At 37.4% G+C, this 25,556-nt stretch overlaps 1 protein-coding gene across 5 annotated transcripts in view; it reads right to left on the bottom strand.

Annotated features, from left to right (window-relative positions):
• Positions 1-25,556, bottom strand: part of TAB2 (TGF-beta activated kinase 1 (MAP3K7) binding protein 2) — a 68,725-nt gene that overhangs the window by 6,591 nt on the left and 36,578 nt on the right. For 4 of the 5 annotated variants that reach the window (XM_051614821.1, XM_051614826.1, XM_051614824.1 and 1 more), the window contains 2 exons: positions 12,072-12,261; positions 5,169-6,684 (listed from right to left, as the gene is read on the bottom strand). In XM_051614821.1, the coding sequence (XP_051470781.1) occupies positions 5,169-6,684; positions 12,072-12,173 (1,618 nt within the window). In that variant the 5' untranslated portion in view covers positions 12,174-12,261. Of the gene's footprint in view, positions 1-5,168; positions 6,685-8,512; positions 8,643-12,071; positions 12,262-25,556 lie in introns of those variants that run through there. The other variant, XM_051614825.1, reaches the window with a different exon arrangement.

Here is a 25,556-nt window from a genome sequence, read left to right as displayed (position 1 = left end):
TTCTTTTGGGAAAATACAGGCAAAACCAAACTGCTTTTCTATTCTTCTCAAGAAAAATAGCTGTCTTATGGCAGAGGTTTTTTTGAAACCAGCACAAACCAATGACAGACAACAAACAAATACAATGAGAAAGTCATACAATGTAACAGATGACCATACAGAATTTACCTACAACCTGCAAATATCTTTTTCAAGAACCCAACCAATCTACAAGAATAACTACCAAAACCCCAAACCAAATGTTTCCTTGCATTGTATTCAGCCCAACCACTGTAAAACAGGTAGCATATAGAGGATTTCAGAGAGACAGTTTCAATACAGAACACTATATATGCTGGATAAATACAAAGGTTTTGATTTTGATTGCTATTTCGATTGGGAGATAATCTAATGTTCTTGTCATCACAGGAGACACCAAAAGAAACTAAAAATGAAAGTACTACAAGCAATACTTCTGGCAAACAGCAATTATATTTATAACAGAGGCTGAACTGTATGCCATTTTATCTTTACACAATGGTGCAGAATCATTAGCACAGCTTCCAATTTCTAACATGGCTTACTGTTTGTAAAGAAAATGAAACAAGGAGACCTAATTTAGAAACAATGAAGCTGGCATTTAAATCTGAGCTTTTTAAAGCTATAAAGAAGTAGCAAAAGATGAAATCAAATTAATAACATTTAGGAGTTTATGTAAAGACAGTTATACCTATAAATATCACATGAGCAGATAACACGGCTCAAAGCAATAGTTACTTTCTATAAAAGTAGGGAAGAATTTAATGAAATACACTAAACAACCATTTCAACTGCTGCATAGCCATTCATTCATCCATTAAATTACTAATTCACAGAAGTTGGCATCAATTTCACAAAGTATTGATAGCTTTATAGCGCTGTGGAAATTACAAAAAACTAGCAGTAATCAAGTATTCAAGGAATATTGAAATTTGCCTCACAAAGTGTTTAAGCACAGCTCTAGCTGGAATGTGACATTTAATTCACCACAATTTCTTTCAGGTACCAAAAAATTAGAAGCACTAAAATTTGGCTGGTTAGGTTCCCCGAGTAGTAGCAGAGAAAAAAACAGCACATCAAAAAGATGTAACTTTCCATATATTTGGCAAGCAGAACTACCCTCTGCTGCAATTCTTGCCCATTCATTCATTCACACATCATATTTTGTCTTCCAGAGGTTCTTCAAAAGGAAGAACTATGCCAAACTATTTTTATACAGTGTTACAAAACTGCAAGACCTTATTGAGATTCAGCCTCAGCTTTTAAGTCATGTTCAAAATATACTGACATGACCAAGCTGCTTGAGTTTCTGCTTAGTTTTGTTCAATTGAGAGATGTTTACATAAATATAGGCACACCTGTATTTGTGGCAACAACTAAACACAATACAGTTAAAGTTGCAGCTGTGCTCATATATAATATAAAACCTTATTAACTGAAATCCCAAGGTAATGGTTTTGTTGAAGACTTGGAATCATCATCAGGTAGGTAGTCTCAAAAGACAGCCTGCCTCCCTGTCTTGAAAGGCCTTTTAGAAACAGCTGAAGGGACTTTTTTCCATTTATGAAATGCAGGAGTTACAAATGTAGCTGCATCTATAAAGAAAGAGTACTTTGCCTCTACTCTCACAGAGAGAGTAGAAGCCCCTTTTCCTTTTACACTTTATTTCCACATTTAGATAGTATCTTCTACTTTCATTGCCTTGGTCTTACTACAGAGGCAACTCCTAAAAGCTCAGGTTATCAGTACTTGGCTCAGCTGTGCTCTACCAACCAGACTTGGAACTCTTCAGCCCTGTCAAACTATGGACTGGTGGTGAGCAGCCAGTACACTGGACATGGTAAAGGAGAAGGAGTTCTACCAGAGCATCTCCAGGATGCATGGCGTGGCATGGCATGGCCTCAAGAGAAGACTGACCAGCTCTGGAGGACTTAGTCCTGCTGCTCTCGCTTTTTTTTTTTTTTTTTTGTAAAGGGAAAAAACCCCGCAACGTCTCATTTCAATGTCTCTCATTTCTGTGGTTTAGAAACTAAGCTGTCACTATGGAACCACACACAGAGCAGAAGACACTGAAAGCCCACAGCACTGTTACATGCGGTTCATTTTCATACCAGTCTCCAGACATGACCCAATTTATTCTCCTAGCACCTTTGTGACTACTTTACCATTTTACAATTTCAAATCACAACAGGTTTTAAACACACTTATTACAAAATTACCATTATGATTAAATAAGAAAAATTTGCTATGCAAAGCTTCTACTATTATGAATAACTTAGATAAGGGTCTGGCATGACATTGGTTTAAGTGGTGGCATCAACAGAATTTGGTAACTTCGCTTAAATACCAATTTGACAGCAGTAGGGGAAAAAAAGGGTGGGGAAGACAGAATCCCACCATATCTCATTGCAGTATTTATTTAAAGAAAACAGCAATTTAAGTATTCAGCTCCCTCTAGTGTTGATCAGAGCAACTGAAGACATTTAGAAAAAACTGCAGCGCATGTCTGAAGCTAATGCAATTCAGCTATTAGATCTAGTTTAGGAGATAATGTCTTTTTCATAATCCTAACTAATCCTGTGCTTTTTACAGGAAGGGGATTCCACTAATGCAGGCACAAACAAGTTCACTCTACATAGACTAACCTGGAGTGCAAGCCAGATAACCTCAGGCTTGCACCTGTTTATTCAGACATCCTTAAAAAGAAGCTATTCCCTGTGATCATCCTAGCAAAAGAAGCATGAAGACTGTCTCTGACTCAAGTTTACTTATTTTTTTATGGGTTTTCTTGGTTGTTGGTTTGTTTTTGGGTTTTTTTGTGGGGTTTTTTGTTTGGTTTTGTTTGTTTGGCTTTTTTTAACATCTACAAGGACTGGTTAGGATTTCAAGAAATTTGTCTCGTGCAGTCTTTTTTTTTTAAAAATCTTACTAGTTTATCAATCAATTAGAATATTTAAATTAAAATAACGGTGGCAAGAATGTACCTCCACAAATATATCTATACTCGGGCATACCATCCCCTCCCTAAGGAAAATATTAAAAAGTCAGTCAAAAGCCAAGTAGTATTCAACTAAGGGACTTAATTCCCTAGTATGAAAACATCAACCTAAAGATTTTATTACACAATTATGCATTTTCTCGATAGGATGTCTGCCCATTATACAGATGGAAAGCTATATCCAAAATGAGCAACTATTAAAAAATTGTTTAGCCTCACTATTCAACATGTGACTGCATGCACTATGAGTGTGCATCACAAAAACACTTCTGAGTACAGAATTCCCAGTTTCTAAAAAGATTTAACTGTTTTTCACCCATAGGAAATTTTATACAAAAGTAAATTACATACTGAAACGTTAGTTACTTCATATTTATAAAACTAATTATATTATAAATGGAAATATCTGCTAAGTAATGGGAACTGATACTCCTGTACACGCATGGAACTGATACTAAATAGATAAGCAAAAAATGCATTCTCTTTTGACAGTTCTTTTGGGCATGCACCTGGCATTATTTTTCTCAGAGCGTTATTAATTCTCATTGACTTCAGTAACAGATGAGTGCCCTCAACATTAGCACAAGCAAATCTGCAGTATCTCAAACTGGAATCTCAGAAAACATCAATTAGAAACAACTTCTGGTCTGGTGACAGTGAAATTCTTACAATCACAGAGTCAGTGGCAGAGATATAACCCGCTATTCCAGTGTAATGGTCAATGTCTTGACTACACTCATTCTATCTGAGCAACACCCTACTCCTTTCACATCACATAACCTCCATCAGTTGCATTGTAGAGGCAGAACAAAAGAAAGGGACACTCTTTCCCAGCAAGTACTTGAAATGCAGAATGCTTGGGAAACAAGTTCATGATGTAGAAAAGTCTTTAGAGCCTTCAAACAAGATTCTGACTGCTTAACTTCTGGATATATGAAGTCTTCTAGGATTAAACCAGCCAGCCAAGTCTCCCTTCACTGTAAGGGAAGGTAGTAACACTTTTGGAGGGCAATTTCTTTTGCTTATCTATAGACTTTTCTGAAGTTCTTAAATCCTTCATTCATTGTAAAAGACAGACTAGGATTATTAGGTTTCTTGTTTTGACACCTAACCTTTAGGCACTTGAGTTAGGATGGTTTATTCTCTCACAGGTACGATTACATCCAGAAGTAATGCACAAACTAAAATGAGGTTTTGATTTACTTCATCACTATAGTACTCCAGATGCGGAACAGGCTTCCAGTGTCCTTATCACTGTACATACTTACACAAAACAAGTAAATTTATCTGAAGAACATTTAGACTGGTCGTGGAACAACCCAGTTTTTTAAATACTGTCTTGTTTGCCAAATCCAAAGAGGACTAATGAGGTAAAAGATAAGTTATTTTTACAGTCCATCCTGAATACTGTTTAAACATCCTAAGACTCATTCAACATCTTCACACAAAACGTCCACAGAAGTGTTAATAAACCATCAAGTTGGTAATAAAGTGTGCAAAACCATGAAAACAGAAGAAAAAGATTAGCAGTTTGGGTTACCATGTCACGTATTTCAAGTTTTACTCTCCAATTACTACTGATTCTTTAAAATAGCATTCTTTGGTGTGGTGTTCCTTCTTTTATAAAGTAAGTATCAAGACTTTAAAGCATTTTATTGTCAGGCACACATTAGGAAACACGAAGGTCAATGCTTCATCCCCCTAATTGCTTTTGTAGTCTAACTTTCATGCTTCTTAAGTAACACTTGGAAAAAGAAAAAAATTGGAAACATTATCCAATGGGAACGGTATCTCAAATGATTAAAAAATCTGCCAGGAGACTTGTAACTTTAAATAATTAGGAAAAATTGAAGAAGCTTAGATGTTCCCATAAAAATGAAGATGCTATGACTCCAATTCACTCAAGAGATATCACATCTACTTAAGACAAACAGAAGAATTATCTCCCAATATTCAGTTATGTATCTTAACCATAAAAAGAAATCTACAATTTGCTTATAAAGCTTTTTTTATTTAGGAAATACCCATGAATACTAAAATTGAAGATACTGCATTACCATCACAAAGGTTAACAACTGTTTCCTGTTCTGTAATCTACATAATGAACTGACAACCTGGTTGAAATCTCTACTATTTATATTAAGAATATTACCTTGCGTGTAGGCAGCATCATCAGATCCCATACTCAATTTCCGTGCATCACTGATCCTATCCACATGTGCTAAAACAGGGTCAGTAAGATGCTGGATACCCTCTGGTTCAACATAGTGATCAGGAAGGTTTAGAAGGTTTGTAGGTTCAAAAGTTGGGGACACTACCCCTGGGGAAACTGCAGGGGGCTTATTTGGAGAAACTGTAATTTTAAAAGTATATTTTGTGTTAGGCTGCGTAACCACCACTCGAGGAGAGGTTGCAGTGGTGCTGTTGCCCACTGCTCGACTCTTGGGTGGATGGTGATGAATAAATGCAGGACCCATGCTTACTTGACCAGACATATTCCTAGAAGTGGCAGATACTCCAGGATTTGTCGATATGAAAAGTGTGGGCTGGTTCCGCACAACTTGATCATCTCCTGTTGCAGCATTTGCTGAAATGTAGACCTTGGGCTGACCACGTGTGATCACTTCATCAGTATTTGGAGGACTGGCCGATATGTAAACAGTGGGTTGACTTCTACTTAATGTCTGGCTGTTGAGGGAAGAAGGAGTAGTTGAAGTGCGAGGGCCAGTTGAACGCAACTTAGAAGAACTGTTTCTTTGTGGTGGTTCAAGTTTGATTTCAATTTGGTTTTTGCGAGGTCCTGTGGATATATTCTGAATGTTGTATTGGCCATGAGCAGAGGATTGTGAGCTACCAGATGAATGAATCATAGGTGCTTGTGGAGTAGTAGGAGAACTGATAGGCATATAGACATGAGAAGTCTGGTGGCCTTGCTGATTCGGCTGCGTTGAGTGTTGCGATGAGGTATGTGATGTAGAACTGGATGTAGGAAGAGTAGTCCAGGGACTTGGTTGTGAAGGCTGGTAGACTTGTTGAGGGTGCATAGGATTATTAAACTGAGATGTCCAGCCTGGCTGCTGCTGTGTCTGTCGAGTGGTACCACTAGGAGTCGTGATGTAAGGCCTAATATAGATAGAATTTCCCTGTGGACTGTTAAGTACAGGAGGAGGTACACCATGTATGTGCAAAGACGTAGGGGTATTGCGACCAGGCTGAATATTTGGGGCTAAAGTTACCATAATGGGATTGAATCTGGGTGTTTGTTGAGACAAGTTAGAAACTCCTTTGTTGCCTAGGTGAAATCCAAGATGTGGCCCTGGACTAGAAGTACTAACTGTATTAGCCATCCCAAAGACATTAAATCCTTGTGGAACCTGTGCAGGTGCCGTCTGTGGTTCCTGCTGAAAGAGTTCATTGTTGGACTGACTGGTTTGAAGGTGTCCATCACTAACGCTGTGAGCTAGAGTCCTACTTCCATTCATTCTACTTCCTTCTCTTCCATGATGATACACGTTCTGTGACTGCAAATCCAAATTAAGAGATGTCATGTGATTTCGTAGTCCAGGAATCCCAGAATCATCCGAAAAACCTAGGTCTCCTTCACCGTAGAGATATTTTGTGCTCTCCTGAGAGAGAACTGCACAACATGCATCCAAATTATTGTTATTCTATAAAAGACAGATGAAAGTTTGACATTATTGATAAAATACTGTCACAGTTAGATATATATACATCTAATAATCATTGAAAAATTAACAGTGTAGCAAACAACAAAGCTTTAAGTGGTTGGCTAGTATAGCTGCTACAAATTCATAAAGGCCTTGCTTAAGCTTACTGTTTCAAGAACAAGTGACTCAGTCACTGGCACCAAGGGTGCTTTTGAAGCAATGACAGGGAGATCCTGGACATTGACAAGGTGACAGCATGATACACCTTGGATTAATACTTTTGCTATTCCTTGTCAATTTCAGAACAATCTTCAGCAATGACCAAGTCTCTGGCTTGTGGGGGAAAGTGTCAGAAGGAATGTATTAATGGCATCTTTGTATCATGAGCTAATAACTTAAAAAAGAAAATCAAAATACACATTTACTTTAAATGTTTCCCCAAACACTTCAATATCAGTTATACATGCATTACCTCCTGTTGAAAATGGAAAGTTAAGCTTATGCAGAGAACAAACATGCTGACCCAAGGAGATCTATCTACATAACTTAAGAGGAAATGTAAAAATTCAGTTTATACAAGAACAGCACAATTACACTTTTGTAAGATGAAACTATGTCAGAAAACCCAAGGGACATTTGTATTTTCATTTTAAACCACTACTTGCAAAACTTTCCAATACTTACATTTGTATAGTTACTTTATATAAATCTGTAATAGGATGACCTAGAACAAAACCCACAACCCTGCTAATTTGCTTTTTAAGAACAGTTCATAAGCAAACTGCTAATCCCTCTTCTCTTTTTCCACAAGTTTAGTAATATGGTACTCAGATCTTCTTAATTTACTTTCCTACATAAGAATTTTTACAAAATAGTGAACATACACCAGTGGCATAATTTCTTAATATTGTGCTCTGTTCGTATCACTTTTCTTACAGAACTCTGACACCTCCTCCCTCCACTGCTCCAAGAAATAAAGGTTAATACTTTCAGCCAGAAGAGCACTTCTTGAGGCCCAGATGTTATTAGAACTAAATAGGTGTCACATTCATCCAGCACACAGAAACAGTTACTGGAAAGAATGCATATGATCAAGGAAAAAAACCTGCAGATGTCAAGTAATAACATTATCAGTTAGTTAATGAATAACACAAGCAAGATCAATTGTTCCATGCTACATGCTTTGTATCAAGTTATTTTTGTTAAACTAGTGTACAGCAATTCTCATCTTTCACCAGGATGAGAGGTCATAGAGTGTGTTGTGCAGACATAGAAAAACTGTCTCTCTCTTACAGACTTAAAAAAAAATAATTTATTAACATAAGTGGGAGGACAACGCCAAACTCCACCCACAAACCAAAACTATGTCTTCATACAGGCCAGCTCTGAATTCTTGAAAAAAATCCCACAAAAACCCCCCAGCCACAAACTCTTTTAAAATAACAGGATTCCCATAAAGGCTAACTAGTCAGCTGTACATAAACATTGTTGCAGAAAAGTCTTGAGAGATATGAAAATTTGTCAAACTGATGGAATGCATATCAGATCTAGTTTGGAGAAAGCACCAGAGGACAAGATAATCACATCAAGTTAGTAGTGAAGAAAGGATTCACACATGGACAGAACAGTGGGTAAGAAAATACAATAGCCTTGTATTTGTTGCAAAGAAGGGAGCCAGAAAAGGGAAAAAGAGAGGATGCCACAGAAAAACAAGCTAGAAAGATCGTAAAGGCAGATTTTGCATGAACTTAGGTGAATTAAAATTATTAACAGAAAGGCCAAAAGAACCAAACGAAAAAGGAACAGGCCAAGCTTGCAAGGCCCTTACATTCAGCTTGAATGCATTTCTTTGGACAATTTTTTTCTTTTTTAAGACTGCATTCAATCAATTCCAAAATTTCTGTGACGTCAATGAGCAAATTGGAGAACTCAAAGGGGAAACAGGGGCACATGGAACCCCTGGCATCTTCTGGCTGGCAGAGGCAGAGTTTCAACCGCTTCTAGTTCTTTATAGATCACAGAACCGGTTGATGGCAGAACTGAGCATATTCCAGCAAAAGAATACCCCTCATCTTAGCTCTGCCCATGTCCCAAATGAGTTTAAAATGTTGGCACCCTGAAAGAGAAAGAAAAAAAAAGAAAGAATAAGAACGTTGGAGGGACACAAGGAAGCAAGGAGAGCACGTAGACTTGAGGAGCAGGTGGTTATTAGAATGCTCCAGACAAAAAAGAACAAAAGGGGACAATGTCCACAGATGGGGGATGCTGCAGCGACTCCATTATGTGAAGAGAAGGGGAGAGCTGAATGCAGGAGACTTGTTGGGAAGAATGGAGAGATGCAAAACTTCTCAGGAACATTCACTGCTGTCAGCCCAAGAAAGCAACAACACTTTTTTACTCCCTAGATTACACAGGTTTAAATTTCATCCTATTAGATTTTTGGTGGTCCTCTGTTTTTAGTGTACTAGATATTGTTCAGGTGTTTCAACAGTGGGCTACTCACCTCAAGACTGCATACTCTTTATCCTTAAGTTTTTAATTATAAGTGTATAATGTTATAATGCCTCCTTTAAAACCAAGCTGAAAGTGTTTGGCTAAAAAAGTTAAAATAAAAGGACTATATCGTTTTCCTGAACAATTCACAGTGATCTGAAGTAACTTTTCTTGTTATAAAAGCCTTTTGTCAATATCATTATAAATGGTAAATACTCTTTCAAGTTCTCTTCTTAGAGCACCTCTCTTATGACGACAGGCTGAGAGAGTTGGGGTTGTTCAGCCTGGAGAATAGAAAGGCTGTAAGGAGACCTCATAGAAGCCTTCCAGTACCTGAAGGGGCCTACAGGAAAGCTGGAGAGGGGCTTTTTAGAAGGGCATGCAGCAATAGGATGAGGAGTAACATTTTCAAACTGAAGAGCGTAGATTTAGATCAGGTATTGCAAATACATTTTTTATTGTGAGGGTGGCGAGACACTGGAATAGGTTGCCCAGAGAACCTGGGAATGCTCATCCCTGGAAGTGTCGAAGGCCAGGTTGGATGGCGCTTGGAGCAACATGATCTAGTGGGAGGTGTCCCTGCCCATGCAGGGGGGTTGGAACTAGATTATCTTTAAGGTCCCTTCCAACCCAAACCATTCCATGATTCCATGATCTCTTATACTTCCTGGTTTAAAAATAACTTCACCTGACACATGATGCTTGCACATCAGGTACTGTGGGGGCAAAGCAAATGCAGCATTTTTTATAGCCAATAATGTCCTTAAGTACTTATCTCTGACCTAAACCATAGTTACTGCATTTATCAGAAATTCTTTCAACTACACTCAACTGTAAGAAGGCAGAACTCTGTTCCAGCAGCATTGCAAACACATGCTAAAGTACTCTCAAATTCTGTTTTCGCATCTTTACTGCCAGTCCAAGTGCAAAATCTTTTGGATTCAAGAGGTCATATTAGACTTCATTTTTAAAAAAACAAACCTGCATCTTAGAGGAGTAGTACAGCCAGAAGCTAACTGATTAAGAGAAAACAAAGTTCATCAAATTTCAAAGAACCACCAACACAGCAGGATTTTGTTGGTGAGTCTTAAAAGCTCACTTAACAACAAAAAGATAGCTTTCTAGCATAATGAATTAGTGTAATAACATTGCACATATGGAACATTAATTACACTACAGAATTTTTGAAAAATCCTCTACGAAAACTGACCTAAAACACTCCCTCTTTATTTGCAGTATAAGAATTAGATTACTCCTACAGGGAACTAATATAAAAATGGTGTAGGATTCTGAAAAAAAATACAGGCAATTCAGTTTCCACTTCAGCTAAATAATTGGAGGTAAAGGGTTGGGAAAAGCTTGAAACCTCACAAGCCCCAAGCAGAATTTTGCCCTCTTGCAAATCAATCCAAATTCTCTCAAAGAACTGCACTTTTCACAGCTTCTTACTCCAGTGTGAACTGAGTCATGACAAAATCTTGAAAATATGATCATCAAATTGGCACAGTCACACTTATACTCCCAACAGTACAAACACTGTATTTGGTTGCACATGTATATGACTACATATACATATGTAAGTATACACACATATGTATTTTATACATAAAAATACATATAAAAAGCAAGACAAACATTTTTTATATTCTACTTATATCACAACTACAGATGTCCTAGCACAGATGTCCATAGACTGCTAACTTCTTGAAATCATGATCTTTTTTTTTTTTTCCCAATCAAGCTACGCATACTGATAAGGATGAATATTTAGATAATTCTCTTATCCAGAGTACTCAAAGGTTGAATATCTTAGATAATGAAAAAAAACCAATCAGTATGGATGCTTTTGGATCACTGGAAAACGCACAGCAAGCATGTTTAAGCAACACAGCTAACTAAGTCCATTGGCAGTTGTTAACTCTAGGCATTCAGGTGTCAGTACATCAGGCTCTGGATAGACAATTTATCTACTGAAGTAACTAACATGATGTTACAGAGCCCAAGCTGAAGCAAAAGATGGGCACATAAATACTCTGACAGTAGCAGTATAGAAAATAGACAGCTAGAGGTAGAAGTGGATGATACAGCAGTCTGTAACCTTAGCATTAATTACAATGCCAGTAAAAATGTTTTATTACTTCCAAACTCAATAGAAATCCACAGATCAGCAGCAAAGACTCCAAAGCTACAATAAAATAAATCAAGCTGATCTGGCAGCCAAAACCCTGTGAAGCACTAGGCAGAGGCACACTAGTGCATCACACCCACTCAAGTGCAGCACGGTGGACGACAGGCTACAACCACCCAGTCCTGGCCCGATTCTGGCCTGCTGCAGAAGATGTGCAATGTCACCAGCCTTGGCTCTGCAGGAGAAGGGAGCTGGGAGTGGAAAGCAGTGGGGTCAACCTGCATATAGGCAAGGGCCCATTAATCAATTTGAAGCCTTACAGAGACCAGGTAGTAAAGTTGCTTCTGGACCTGCCCTGGCTCTCATAGCAAAAAAAGCAAAGCAAGAGAAGAAGCTGCATTTGTGTAGTACTGCTTTAAATTGTCCCTGCTGCACTCAAGTTGGCTTTGCACCCCTTCTTTTGCCACAGTTAGATTTTGTTCTTGAGAAGGCCAAAAGGCACGAGCATACTGATTGGTGAGATGGTAGTCTCCATGCACACACTGATTTACAGGCTGGTTTACCTTAAGCCTCCGCCAACTAGACATGGAAAAAGAGAGGCCAACTGAACACTTAGCTTGCTGTGTAACAAAGAAACTGGCTGTGTAAATTTCTCTCACTCAAAAAGGAGAACAGAAAGAAAAAAATTGCTTTCCAGGGAGAAATCCACAAATAACACTTAAAATAAGCATTCCTGCTTACTCCTAATGATTAACAGAACACTGACCTGTAACATGCATCTGGATACAACACCTTCAGGTACCTCAGGGAACTTCTGTCGCAGGTCATGTAAAACCTGAATATCAATTTGCTGGCTTCCTTGGGCCATTCGTATATTGCCTGGTCCAGATTGTTTTTCAACAGGCAGTTTTAGGCCTTAGTAAAGGGAGTACTCATCTCTTCTGTCCCAGCATTTTCTGGAAAAGGAAGGAAAACCTTAAGACACTGAAAGCAGGCACTGCTGATGTAACAAAACCAACCAACCAAACAAGAAATCCCAAAAAAGAAAACACACGCACACAAAACCTTTTTCCAATTAAGAAATATAAGTCTGTATTTTATGTTAATGTTTTCCCACACATCTCCGGTTAACTGACTGTCTTTCAGACACTCTTAATCTTGAAAACTGCCCATTTATACACACATCTGAGCAGTTTCCTTCTACCTTGGTTTTTATACTGATATTATAAAAATACTACTAATAAAGAAATACTTGAACTATCAAAGTATTAACATTTATGGTTTTAATAACAGCATTTTTACTTATTTAAAACAAAAGTAAACACGTAGGTCCACACAGAAATATAGGAAGGTAGTATTCATTCAGCTGTTCAGGATACCTACACTGTTACCTTTAGCATCCCTGTTACCATCTACTTCCATAATATTGTGGCTAGACATTCAGTATTTCTGTGTTTCAGGTTTACTTGCAACTGTCTACTCAAACTACTTAAGAAATATGCTGAGATTATAGGGTTATTTCCTTCTAGTAGTAACAACTCAGGTTCCTCCAACTAATTATGTTTCTCCTTTGAAGGAAATAATGGAAGATTATATTACAATTACCCAATCAGCACTTTTATACAAATTCTGTCTTGGCCATGTAATACCTATAGCCATTTACCAAGAAGAATTTCAACCAATTAAATCTGCAAGAATGCACCCTTGTATTAAGCAATGGAATGGTATAAACTTCATAATATTACAAATAAAAGTGACCATATGGTTTATAAAAAAATCTGAAGTAGCAAACAGCAACAATTTCTCTACCTCTTAAGTTAGCAAATATTTTTTAAACACCTCTATCAATTTAGCCAATTTCTCATCCAATTTCTTATCACCCTCTGCCTGCTTTTCTTTGCCTGATATTCATCATGCGCTATCACCTCCAGGTACTGACCCACAGGAACCTGCAGCAGAGAACAACTTCCAGTACTATGAGGCACCTGTATGGGCTGCTACCTAGATTCTGGTAGCCCAACTTCTTTCCCAACAATCCCACTGGGACACTCACTTTGTAAGTGAGCCTATGTGCTTATGTTTCTGTATATCTATGCACTAAAAGGCGTCAAGTGGGGGCAAATTACTTGGGAGCATAATCCTCAATTTTTTAGTGCATTAATGCCACTTGCTATTCAAACGTAATATAGTACAACGCTACAACCTCTCTTGAGAGTGAAAAGCTGGAAAGAAACTTAAAAGAATTGATGGGAAAGCACAACACACACCATTTTCAGCAGGGATGGCAAGACAGGCATAATACTATTCCAGGACTGAAGTCATGAACCACTGCATTTCAAGAGTTTTTCAACTCCTATGTCTTCTCTGGTTTGAAGTGATACAGTTACTAATTGACTGGTAACTGGCCTGAACCAGAACAACTCCAGTAACAGCTGAACGTGATCTGAAAAGCAACATGTTAACTAGTTGAACTTTCTGCCAACAATTTAAAAATAGTTCTGAAGAAAGAAAAAAACCAAACCAACCCAAAATACGTTTCACTGAAGACTCCACCTATATGCACTATCCATGGGAAAAAACAACTTGTTAGCTAATAAAACAATGAAGACTAGAATGCCTAAAAATATTCCAGGAAGCAACTGCTCATTATTTTAAACCCATAAATGCCATTTTCTCTGATATAATCACAATACATACTTTAAAAATACAATCAAGAATAGAAATTATTCAGGGATGTTCTGATAAAACACAGATCATAATCCTACCCAGTTTTAGTGTACATGATAACAATACAATATTCCACTACTGAGAACAGTACCACAACTTCAAAATGCCTTAACCTATGACAAGTACCTACCAAGACTGTTAGAACGGGAAACTCAGGTCATGGTATTTCATCCCAGAACACACATTATGTTTAGCTGACTGTGTAAGTTCAGCTTCCCTTCTCTTCATGCACTTTATTAACAGAGCCAGAGCAGCCCAACTTCTCAGGGAGTTAGGAAGTCTGGTTCTATTCAGACCTGTACAATTAAAAAAGCCTACAACTTATCTGCAAAGAGGTGACCAGTATGAAGATCTGGGAAAATAACAGGCAAGAGAGGATTTTGTGAGAGTCCTACACAAATAACTGAGAAGTAGTGAGCACCCTTTTAACACTAACAGTCATAGTATGATTATGGTTTAGTTAGATCCCACCACTTATCCTGAATAAATTTACTCTGCATATAGTAAAAATTATCTCACAGGGATAAAGAAATACGGAAAACAACTGCTACGTAAGACAACTTGTGGCTGCTACTGTAAGTACCCAAGATCACCTACTCAAAAGAAGCATGGATATATCTAAACTAGCTGCTGTCAATAGTTCAGACTGAAGTTTAGACACACCTAAGACACCTCAAAAACTGCAACACTGGAGAAGCGGAGGATCAAAACATTATTTTGAACAACTCAAGCTATGCATCTGAAAAACCATGGTGTCCAAGAGCAAACTGAAGCAGCAAATCTTGGCTTATATAACTGAGGAATATCACCCTGGCCAAAGAAAACACAAGTAAATACCTCATCTAAAGCAAAAAGTGGTAATTTATCAGGTTTTTACTCTATTATAGAGAAAAGCTACATTAAACATAATATTAATATGATGAAAATAAGGGATAAGAATTGCAGAAGTTAACATGAAGTAATGAAACAGTCTTTAAACACAAATGCAAGTACTTGAGAGTGCCTTTTCCCTTCCCATGCACCAGCCAGCACAAGGTTCAGTATGTACATATGCTGTTAAAATTATGCTAAAGCCTGTTTACATTTACTCAGGTTTTAAGCAAGCAATTAATAAAGTTTTGGGAACGAAGAATACTTTGGGAGACCCTGAAGTCTTGGAACAAATGGCTGTTCACTATGGCAGACCCAGAGGCAGGCCTGATGATCCAGGCAGAGCTCACAAGCTACAGCCAGATAAGAAAGCAGGCCCTTGAGCACAGGACACGGCTGCACACATTCCCCTGAGAACTACCCACTCCTCTCTTGCTTCAACAGGGACTGGAGATCCTGCATCGAATTGTTAAAAATAAGTCTTCAGACAGAAAACATCGAGCTGGGCTGACACTGCTCTGAAATTGTATATCCTTAAACTCTGGAAAGTCAACTCTGTGGTACTGGGAGTGCAATTTTAAAAATTAATTAATGCGTGCATTGCAAAGACAACATTCCTGTTAATTCTTCATTAGTTTAGAATGCTATACAAATCTGAGCAATGACAACACACTATTGATTTTATACTTTAAGTAACTATTAATAAAAACACTATTAAGCAGAGAAAAAAACCTCAGGAAACCAAGCAATTAAAGAACACCATTTTTTATCAATGATAACTGTACTGCAATGCTTCTCTAATTAAAATTTAAAGCTGGCAAGATCACAGCAAGACCAGAAAAATATACAATTGTCCTAATAAGGAAAATGGTCTGCTTTAGTTCAGTTTCAAATGCCACTCTTCTACTCTTCGTATTCCGAGTAGCCCATTAAACTTACTGCTAAATAAACAGTTAACCGTCCCATAATCCTCTTAAGACTTTTTTTTTTTCCAAATTCTCTAACCTACATTAAAGTAACCCATACCACAACACATTATCATTATCAAAACAGTAAATTCTAAACTTTCCATCTCAAATTCCCTGTACTGTACTAAAAAGCTTGTGTTCACTCTCTACATAAACGTCCATCTTTTGCCTGATGAATCAACCAGATTGGCGAAACAGCACCTTCACAGCTCTTGTAACAAAAACTGCATGGAAAAAGACTAATTCATCCACTCTTTTTATGAAAAACACAGATAAAAGATTAAAAAACACATTATTTTGAATACTTAAACCAGGAGAACACCCCACAGTCACCCCAGTACTTCACTTCAGTAAGGTATTTTGTATCTAGCTCATTTTTCAGTGTCTATACTCTTGATAAAACACAAAATGACCACAATTTCCATTTATTACTCCAAAACAGCAAAGTATTCTAGTAACTACTTTAAAATTCAAAGTAGTACTGCAAAGAAGCTTTCCTGCATCTTCATGAGGCATAAAATGACTCATGGGGCATCATCCAATGCTTGTACAATTATTTGTTGGTAGAAGGCAACACTTGAGAGATAGCTTATTCTTAATTTATTATTGTACTTTTCAGTTTTGGTGGCTTAGCACCCAGAAGATGGATGCAGTTAGTGCAGGAAGAGCTAGAATCAACATCTACTCTATCATGTTACTAAAGTTACTAAGAAATTTTTGTACACATGGAAACATGTCAACATGCTGGAACATTGTTATATTTATTGTGGTACAGGAGAAAATATATGTATTTTCATTCACAGAGAAACATATGTATACGGTGTAGGCAGTATACACATCACATTCACAAAAAAGGGGGTTTTTTTCTACTTCAGTTTCAATTACAACAGGCATCTGATATGACTTCACTGACAATGCAGCATATGAAAAAATGCACTTGAATCATATCAATATTAAGGTCTCACTGCAATAATCACTCAAAAATGCAGAGCTCAAAGATATTTAAAGATTGTTAATAAACTCAAATTAACCCTAAGAAGTCTATAGAGTGGCAGAACAGGAGGCCTCATGAGGCCTCTCTAGTACACACATTAAAAGTTTTTTTTCCAATTCTTGATGTTGCAAAGGAACAATAACATGGACTCAGTATACATCTTGCTGGAGGAAAATCTAAAGGAATTCAAAGTTATTTGAGAGATGCAAGCCTAAGAAACAGAAACATAGTGCTGGTGTCAGCCATGGAACTCAGAATCCGGCAGCAGGACATCCAAAATATAGTTAGAAAGTTATATACACCAGTGGAAAAATAAAAGGCACAAATGCAAGAGTGAACAGCCAAGACAGCCAGTAATATAGTGCAGAAGAAAAAGGTATCACCAGAAGGTAAGGAAAACTGCTGGCAGTGGCATTTTGGCTTCATTCAGAGACTCAGACATAAAAAAGAGCAATACAGCATTCCAGAAGTAAACTGAAAATACTATTCAAGAAATTATCAGCAGAAATTAAATCCAGCAATGGTGACTCAGAGAAGAACTTTTCCCAAAACCACCAGAGTGAGAGTTTACTTACAAAGGAAAATTAAAATACTGGAGTTCAGTACAACATATTTTTGTAGTAATGTCCTTTTATTAATACTTATACATACTGCTGCTTTTAGGCATTTCAAAAAAACCTTCAGTGTGACTTTATACTGTTGAAGAGACATGCACAACAAAGATTCTAGGGATCACTTATGCCAGAAATTCTAAATAAATGGAAGAATTAATTAGTTGTGTTCCTTTAAAGACTACTGCCAAGATCCCCAGATAACTTAAAAGGCCTGGCAATTGTAACATGGAGCTCCTGTTGAAGCTGTATTCTGTGAAAACTACTGATACAAAAGTCAACCACGCGTCATCTCTCAAAGGCTACTCAGAACCACGAATACAAGACAAAATAAACTGTTTATCATGATTATTAAAAAACTCAAAGAATGTTTAATGTGAAATATGATTCAGATGTCAAATATTAGGCTGTTACAATGCTGGACCCGTAGGTAGTTAAGAAATGAATAAACTTTAAAGTATCTTTTCTTCTGACAGAGCACAGTTCAACAGGTTAGAGACAGTATTTCCATACAAACATTAGTATCACATTAATGTTTCACAAAACACTTGGAATGTAAGTGTCTCTCAGAGTAAATTCTGCCAAAACTGATTTTATCAAGTAATTATACCTACAAAATCTTAAACAAAGCAGCTGACAGTCAAGAATGTTACTTGTAGTTCTCGTTTATTACTAATCTTTTATTACTGCAAGTTCACATACAGTCCATGCCATAAGAAAGATCAAAGGTAACTGTGCAAATATAACTGCTGTATCAAGAAACTGCAGTTGAACTTATGATGCACTTATTATAACTGAAGTCCCATTTATGGTTAGCTACCACACTGGAAACGGTGTCTGAGAATTCAAGAGAACAGCTTTTGGAAATACGTAGAACACTGCAATAGTAAAGACTATGCCCATCACCTTCCCAAAATCCAACCAATGAAACTGCTTCAGCTGCCTTTATATTTCAGCTACATCTAATAAGTACACTGCCCATGCTTTTTCATACCTTTAATCTGACCACATCTGATCTGCATGTCACTGAATTCTTATAGAAGACAAAATGCTCTGGCTCACATCATTCACATAGGTAAAAATGCAATAAAAGCAATACATCTAGAAGTTTATTTTATAAATCTGGCTCTAAATATTTATAAGATGGATGCTGTGAATACAGAAACAAGAGGACATTTCTTTGTAGCATAAAAAGACTGCTGTAATGACAGCAAATTAGATGCCACAAGTTGCAATGCAAGACCAGCAGAGGTTGCTGAAATGCCTGTCGATACAGCAGCCAAGGGAATTCTGGCATTTCTTTTAATGGATCCAAGAGGTGCAGAAAGACAGCAGAAACAGACAAGCAATTACAGAGACAACCGAAAAAAAACACTCCAAAGAACCAACCAACAACCACCCAACCCCTCTGTACTTATCTCAGGTTCCTTCAGCAGGACTAAGTAGCTCCCCAATTCTCCTGAACTGTTCACCTATCCACTGGTGAGCCCAGCAAAGGAAAATTGCCTTTTTCCCCTCCTCATGCTATTTTGAGCAGTACCTTCCCTTGTGTATTTAGCTACTTTTTTCCTGTTGTCCAAACACTTACCCATGCACCAGGTCAACAGCAAATATTAAAAAACTTCTATGGACCCTGCTTTTCAGCCAGACCACAAACCTGATGGATTACTCCATATCACTAATTCAGCTTTAGGTCACTTTCCACTGAGGACTTCCTTACACTGAACAGCCCGAATTACATGCAGTATGGCTAGTATAGATATTGCTAGCACTTCTTTCAAGAGCATAACAATGTCTCTGGTCTACACTTAAGACTGGTAACCACATTATAAACAAGTTTATGAATCTCTACCCACAAAATACCTCTCCTAAGCAGGATCTCAAGCATAACAGTAACAAGCATTTAAATTTTACTGCCAGTGTCTATCTCCTTTTTATGTGTCAACACTCTCCCACAGAATTTTTGTATCCTTATTGCTTGGGAAAAAAATAATTAAAAAATCAGACTCTAAGCACCATATTCACCTCCTGCAACCTGCCTCATCAATCACTTACATACTGATTTCCACACCTATTAGTCCTTCCTTTCCTTCCTCACCTATACCTGCAAGTCCTTGTTACATGTGAGACTAGGAAGGTCCCACTTCACATGTCTAGCAAATGGGGATAGGAAAAAAGTCAAGAGATACCATGGCCCCTAAGGCCAACCTTCACTAAAAAGTAAGTTCCTAGCTCCAGGGAGGACTGCACAGTTTTAACTATAAAACTTGCACCTTGTAGTCAGGAAGAAAAGAAAAATGAAAACCCCAAGTAAAATAAAACCAAATGTGCATGATTCTTAAAAAAGCTACAGTACAAAATACATTTAGAAATTAAACAGCAAGAAATAATGAAATAGGCTTCCCCTCTATCTAACCCAAATACACCTCTTTTAATGTTTACATGGAGTCAAATATCAGACTGCCTGAACACACTTTTGACTTAAAATTCAGAGTAACTGAGAAAGGCAGAAAAATACAGAAACAAGAACATTCTACCAAGGTCCCATGTCTCATTGCAAAAGAGTAAGGGGAGAAATAACAGCATATAAAAGCTTACACTAACAAACAACACTGATCTTTTAATTTTTTTTTAATGAGTGTGTAAGACCTAGATTACGGGAACAGGATTATTAAAATATTCCTAGCAGAATTTCATTTTTCTAATACATTACCCAGCTTTTCCATGGCTATTCGGAACCATTTCAACAGTCCTTCCAGTACCTCTACTTAAAACAGAATTGTGAAGAGGTTTAATACGTCAATATTTTCTTAGAAATGATGAGCAGATACATAATTGCTTTTTCAAAGAAAATTAGTTAGCTAGGGTTGTACTTTTTTCATGTTGCACAAATACTTCTTTTTTTTTTAAACTGTGAATTGGTTTATTTCTTGCTAGGTCAGCCATGCTAACATGCACATTAAGGGATCCCCCTATCAAGTGATTTGACATAATTTGGGTTTAAGTTTGGTTGTTTGTTTTTTTTTCCTTCCCTAGAAAATTCATTAAAAACAAGGCCACTTTCCTTTACTGTGGGCCGTTCCATGGATTGTACCAAAGCACAGCAGACTTCTCCACAGCTCAGCACTATGTTGGCAAATCTCATACATTAGCACCTGAAAAATGAGGTTTCTCAGATCACTATAAATAATTCCTCAGGATTGTGGTTTCACTAGAGAAAAATCTATCACAACAGTTACCAAGTTCACCTCAAGCTACTGTTATAGCAGACAGTTCGAAATTTGTATTCTGTGCACAGCACATGAACAACAGAAATCTGGATGCAAAAGCTTTGAAATTTGTAAAGAAGGGTTTCAATTCTTTCTTACTGGAGATTATGTAGAGGTGAAGAAAGCAAGCCACTTCTAACATGGTTGAGAAGGCTTTTTGAATTATTTCAAAGCTTATTCTCAAGGGCCAACCCAACCATTTAAGAGCAATACTTTCATGTACTCTCCTGTCCACACAGTCATTCCAAAACCTCTAAAAGCTTTACAGCATCGGAAGTTCGCCTTCAGGTTAAGAAGAGAGGTTAAGTCCCTTTCAGAATCAAATGTCTGATAAAGTATAAATTAACAGGTCACAAGAAGAAAATCTAAACATGTTATTTTTTCTCATTTTTATTCCCTGACAAGGACAGTGACAGTGCAATTAATTGCTATAAAACAAGCAATTATTTGTTAGGTATTCACATGACTCTGAAAATAAGGGCTCTATACATTAAGTTACTCTGGGAATATATGTGCAGATAAAAATCAATATGCCTGAATTCCACGTGTATCTTAAATACAGTCTTTAATGAAACTCCAACTTTTAAAACTCAGAATTTTATAAATTTATCTTGATGAGGCATTTTTTCCACCTCAGAAGCAACCATACACTTTGCATGTGTTTTATACCACCTGCTTCATGGCAACTGTAAGCTGACATATGGAAATGAAGTAGAAAAAGTGAATATTGAACTATAACCCAGTCATGGTATTTTTATTCATGAACTCCATAGTAACTCTAAATTCTGTCTGCATTGAGATTCCAGTCTTAGCATCCTTCATGTCAACTTTACTCTGGTAATCAATTCTCTCCGCCTTTAAGCAGATTTATTCGCTTCTTTTCTATGCATCTGCTTCCATTTGACAGTTTCCTAATGCATGAAAAAAAAAAATCTATCATTACTTCAGGGAAAGTTCAAGTAGCAAGTATTAATCTTCACATCCCCAACTCTGACTGTATTATTTTTTTTTTCACATTTTTTCCTTCTGCACCCTCAAATTTCTACTAGGGCTGCAACATAAAGCTTTCATAAAGATAATCCTCTATGCACTCTTTGAAGTCTACTGTTAAAGGAAGGTATTGTTAGTTTGAAAAACATGCACTATTGTCTAGTGTGACTACCCTGGAATTCAGAGAAAGAGAAAAGAACTTGGAAAAAAAAATGTCAATCAGAAAAAGAGGCAGGAAAACATGGACCCATCTGACCAGCCGTTATTAAAAAGTAGTTTGAAAACAGTAACATAATCTGCACAGAGTATTTGTTTAATTAAGCTTGTTCTTTTTCTCTTCAATTAGCTTGATTACATTTCCTTTCAAATCTGTTTTTTGACTGATGACTGACAAATGGAAAAAATTCAAAGCCTTCCAAAATGAAGTGATGATTTTAAACAGCTAGTGTAAATTTAAGTAGATGCTATAGTCTCCCACAGATCCTCACAATGCACTCTAGTATAAGAGTGTAAGAAATATCCCACTGAGACAGATGAATGGTTGTTTTAGCTCAGTTCTGTCTGCACAACAGGGGCAAAAAAGCAATATTCAGGAACAACATGTAAGCCTGAGCCTTGCTGTAGTTAGTTTCTCTCATCTTCTCAGTATTTACAACTGTGTGATCAAGGAAATTATTGAGCAGATCCCCATCTATTCTCTTTACAGACCTCTCTCTTTTTACTGCTGACAGTGTATTAATCAAATTCCTTCTCTTCACCTGCTGAAATCATCTGCTTCTGAAATACTCTGCATCAAAAGATTCCAGAAGTTTACTACTGTGTGCATTCAAAAGTAATAATAATAAAAAAAAGCAAAATCTTCCTCAGACTCATTCTAACCAGTTGTGCTCTATGCTTTGAGTGCTACGTAGTTCTAAGGTTGCAGGATTTGGTAACAGTTATGCACTCACCATCTTAATGAATTTCTAAGCTTCACTCATAAATCCTCCTAAAACCTTCGTCTCTCCAAACTGCTAAGTCTCAGTCTTTTAAGTCCTTCCTTGAAAGGCAAGAGTTGACATCTTGATTAAAAAAAAAATCTTCTTGCTATCTTCTGTGAGATCAATATATCCCCCCAAAATACAGGGACCATAGCACCCATACTCAAGAGAAGGGCTCACCATGGCTTTACACAGGAACAAAATGACACTATTCTCATGTCCTCAGTATCTTTCTGATGATGCCCAACACCTCTGAAGGCTTTTCTGGCTGCCACTGAACATTAAGCCAATAGTTTCTGTTAACTGCAATGAATCCAGGATCTATTCTGAATTTTAATGAGGGTTCTGAGTACAGTACCTGTAAGCATTACCAGGCCTATTATATACCACAAGACTGCATACTGGAACTTTAATCACCTATTCCTACCCCTCACTCCCACCTTCTCCACTTTTAGCATGAAATATTTGCCAATGCCTTACTACTTCCTAGTTTGTTGAGTAGGAGATAGCTTGGTAGAAGCTGCAACACAGCCAGAATCGAATAGTCAACAAAGTCCTTAGTACCTCAAAGTCAGAAAAGTGTGAAGCTTGTGAAACAAAGCCTGTTGTACATACTGGTTATGACCATGGTAATAAGTATGGTAACAAGCACCTGAAAGCATTAGTTTATGTCTATCCCTCTGCTTTCATTAATTTTACTCACTACTCTACACACAGAACTGTAGAGAATTCTAAAAAGAGCTGGCTCCAGAGCAGTTCATAAAGCTCCCACTTTTGTATCTGACTTCAGTCAAAATCATATCAAAGTCTTCCTTGAACAAGCTGTCCTCTAAAAAAACCTGTAGATATTCAGGGAACTTGCCAGTAACTTACTGCCAACAGCAGCAGTAAAACAGACGTGAATGACAAGTTCATTCAAAAGCTTCAAGAACCTCTACAACAGTTGACTCTGGGCCAAAGGGGACTACCCTGTAGCTTAAGTATACAGAAGCCCATCTCAAAACCTCTTGGCTCTGAACACACTCTCAATAGCATGAAACCACACTCCAGTGAGACCTGGAGCTGCAGAGCTTTAAGACTTCTGGATCCACCACCGAAAACCACAGTCCAGCATGACTGGCTGCTTCAGAGCTGTCAGTCCAAACTCTGGAGTCATTAGCCCCATGGCAGTTTCACTGAATTCAGGTAAGATTCACCTTACACTCGCTAAGCCCTTACTTCATTTAAAAATCTTCCCTTAAATGATACAGACATATGATGAAACAAGAATAATAATTTCTAGAGTCATAACCCTAGATACTTCACAGTACTTTCTGACAGCCATTTCCCCATTTCAAAATAAAACAAGCACACAAGCAAATTTTGAACCTTTCAGGAGAGACTGATACACCTTACTACTACCTGAACAGCCATCATGGGACATTACCATATAGGAGGTGACACATAGGAAGAGGATTATGCTTTTTCTTCTTTAAAGATCACATGACCAGGAATATCTCAGGCTTCCTCAATGTAAAACTCTTCAAAATTATACATAAAAAGTTTAAGTTTAGAAGACAGAAATATGAATAACCAGAGAAATAAATTTAAAATTCAAATAGTTTGAAATTTGATTTTAAAAAGCACAAAGAGAATCAAGTCCACACTGAAATACTTAGCTAAAGAACCATGGCTGGGTTTCATGCTGATGAGCAAACAGCTCCTGTGAAACAATGTATGATACCTTAACATAACCATTTGTAAAGATCTATTGCACCATTGCTACAAAGTTTCTCACAAATCAAAGTTATGCATAGCTTGCTGCACATATCTTAGCTCTCATTCTAAATAGAACAGCAAGAAATGTCATTGCTTCAATTCAGAACTAAGTAAAACTACTGTTCCTACACCCTTCCCATTGTGAAGACTATCAGAGGCACTTCAAACACAACTGGTTTGAAACTGAAATAACTGATTTTTCAATTTAAAAGCCTCTGGGAAAAAGCCTTAATTTCAAAAATGAAAGCACACGAAGGGCTAAAGGAGTGCCATGCTAAGTTATGTGTTGGGCATATAATGCTTTTGCTGGATTTTTTAAGTGACCTACAATGGTTGGATGTAAAATTATCCTGTTGTCACATTTCCACAACAGTGGAAAGTCTGAAAGTGAACTTTGTGCCCTTTTAATGTGTTCCCACTGAGAGTACGGCCGTATTTCTTCAAAAGTCATACGAGAACATAAAAAGACAAGCCCTTTTGTGCCATATTTTAGCTGTTTGCCTAGTAGTTCAATTTCCAATATGTATTTCAGGTTACTCAGTTCACAGCAGGAAGCTCTGGAAAGCCTTTGTACTGAGGCAAATACCTGAACTTTGGCAATTAAATGCAGAAGCCAGCAACGACATTACAAACGAAAAAGCTTTCATTATGTAAGCTAATCTTTTGGTAGCTTTGCTTATGACTGGACTGGTATTTGAAAACTGTTCCTATGTTTCATATCGATACTAAAGCAATTACCCCTAAAAAACGCTATGAAGTTGCATTATCCTGTGGGCATTGAGACAATCGAACAGGTTGTTTGGCGAGGTTGTGGATGGCCCTCATTGGAAGTGTACAGGTTGGACGGGACTTTGAGCAACCTGATCCTACGAAAGATGTCCCTGCCCACAGCAGTGGTCTTGGACTATAAGATCTTTAAAGGCTGCTTCAGACCTAAACCCATCAATCTGAATCAGTGACATTCAAACCAAAGATAACTGGAATTACTTAAACTGCATCAAAATACAATGCATTAAGGCCTTAAGAATTTTATTTTCCTACAATTAGACAATGTTGCTGAGGTCAGGCTATATAGCAGTTGATG

Source organism: Apus apus, chromosome 3 (genome assembly GCF_020740795.1).
Source record: "Apus apus isolate bApuApu2 chromosome 3, bApuApu2.pri.cur, whole genome shotgun sequence".
In the NCBI taxonomy this organism is placed as follows: domain Eukaryota; kingdom Metazoa; phylum Chordata; class Aves; order Apodiformes; family Apodidae; genus Apus; species Apus apus.
Note: the sequence above shows the minus strand (reverse complement) of the source record. Positions and strands in the feature narration are given on the sequence as shown.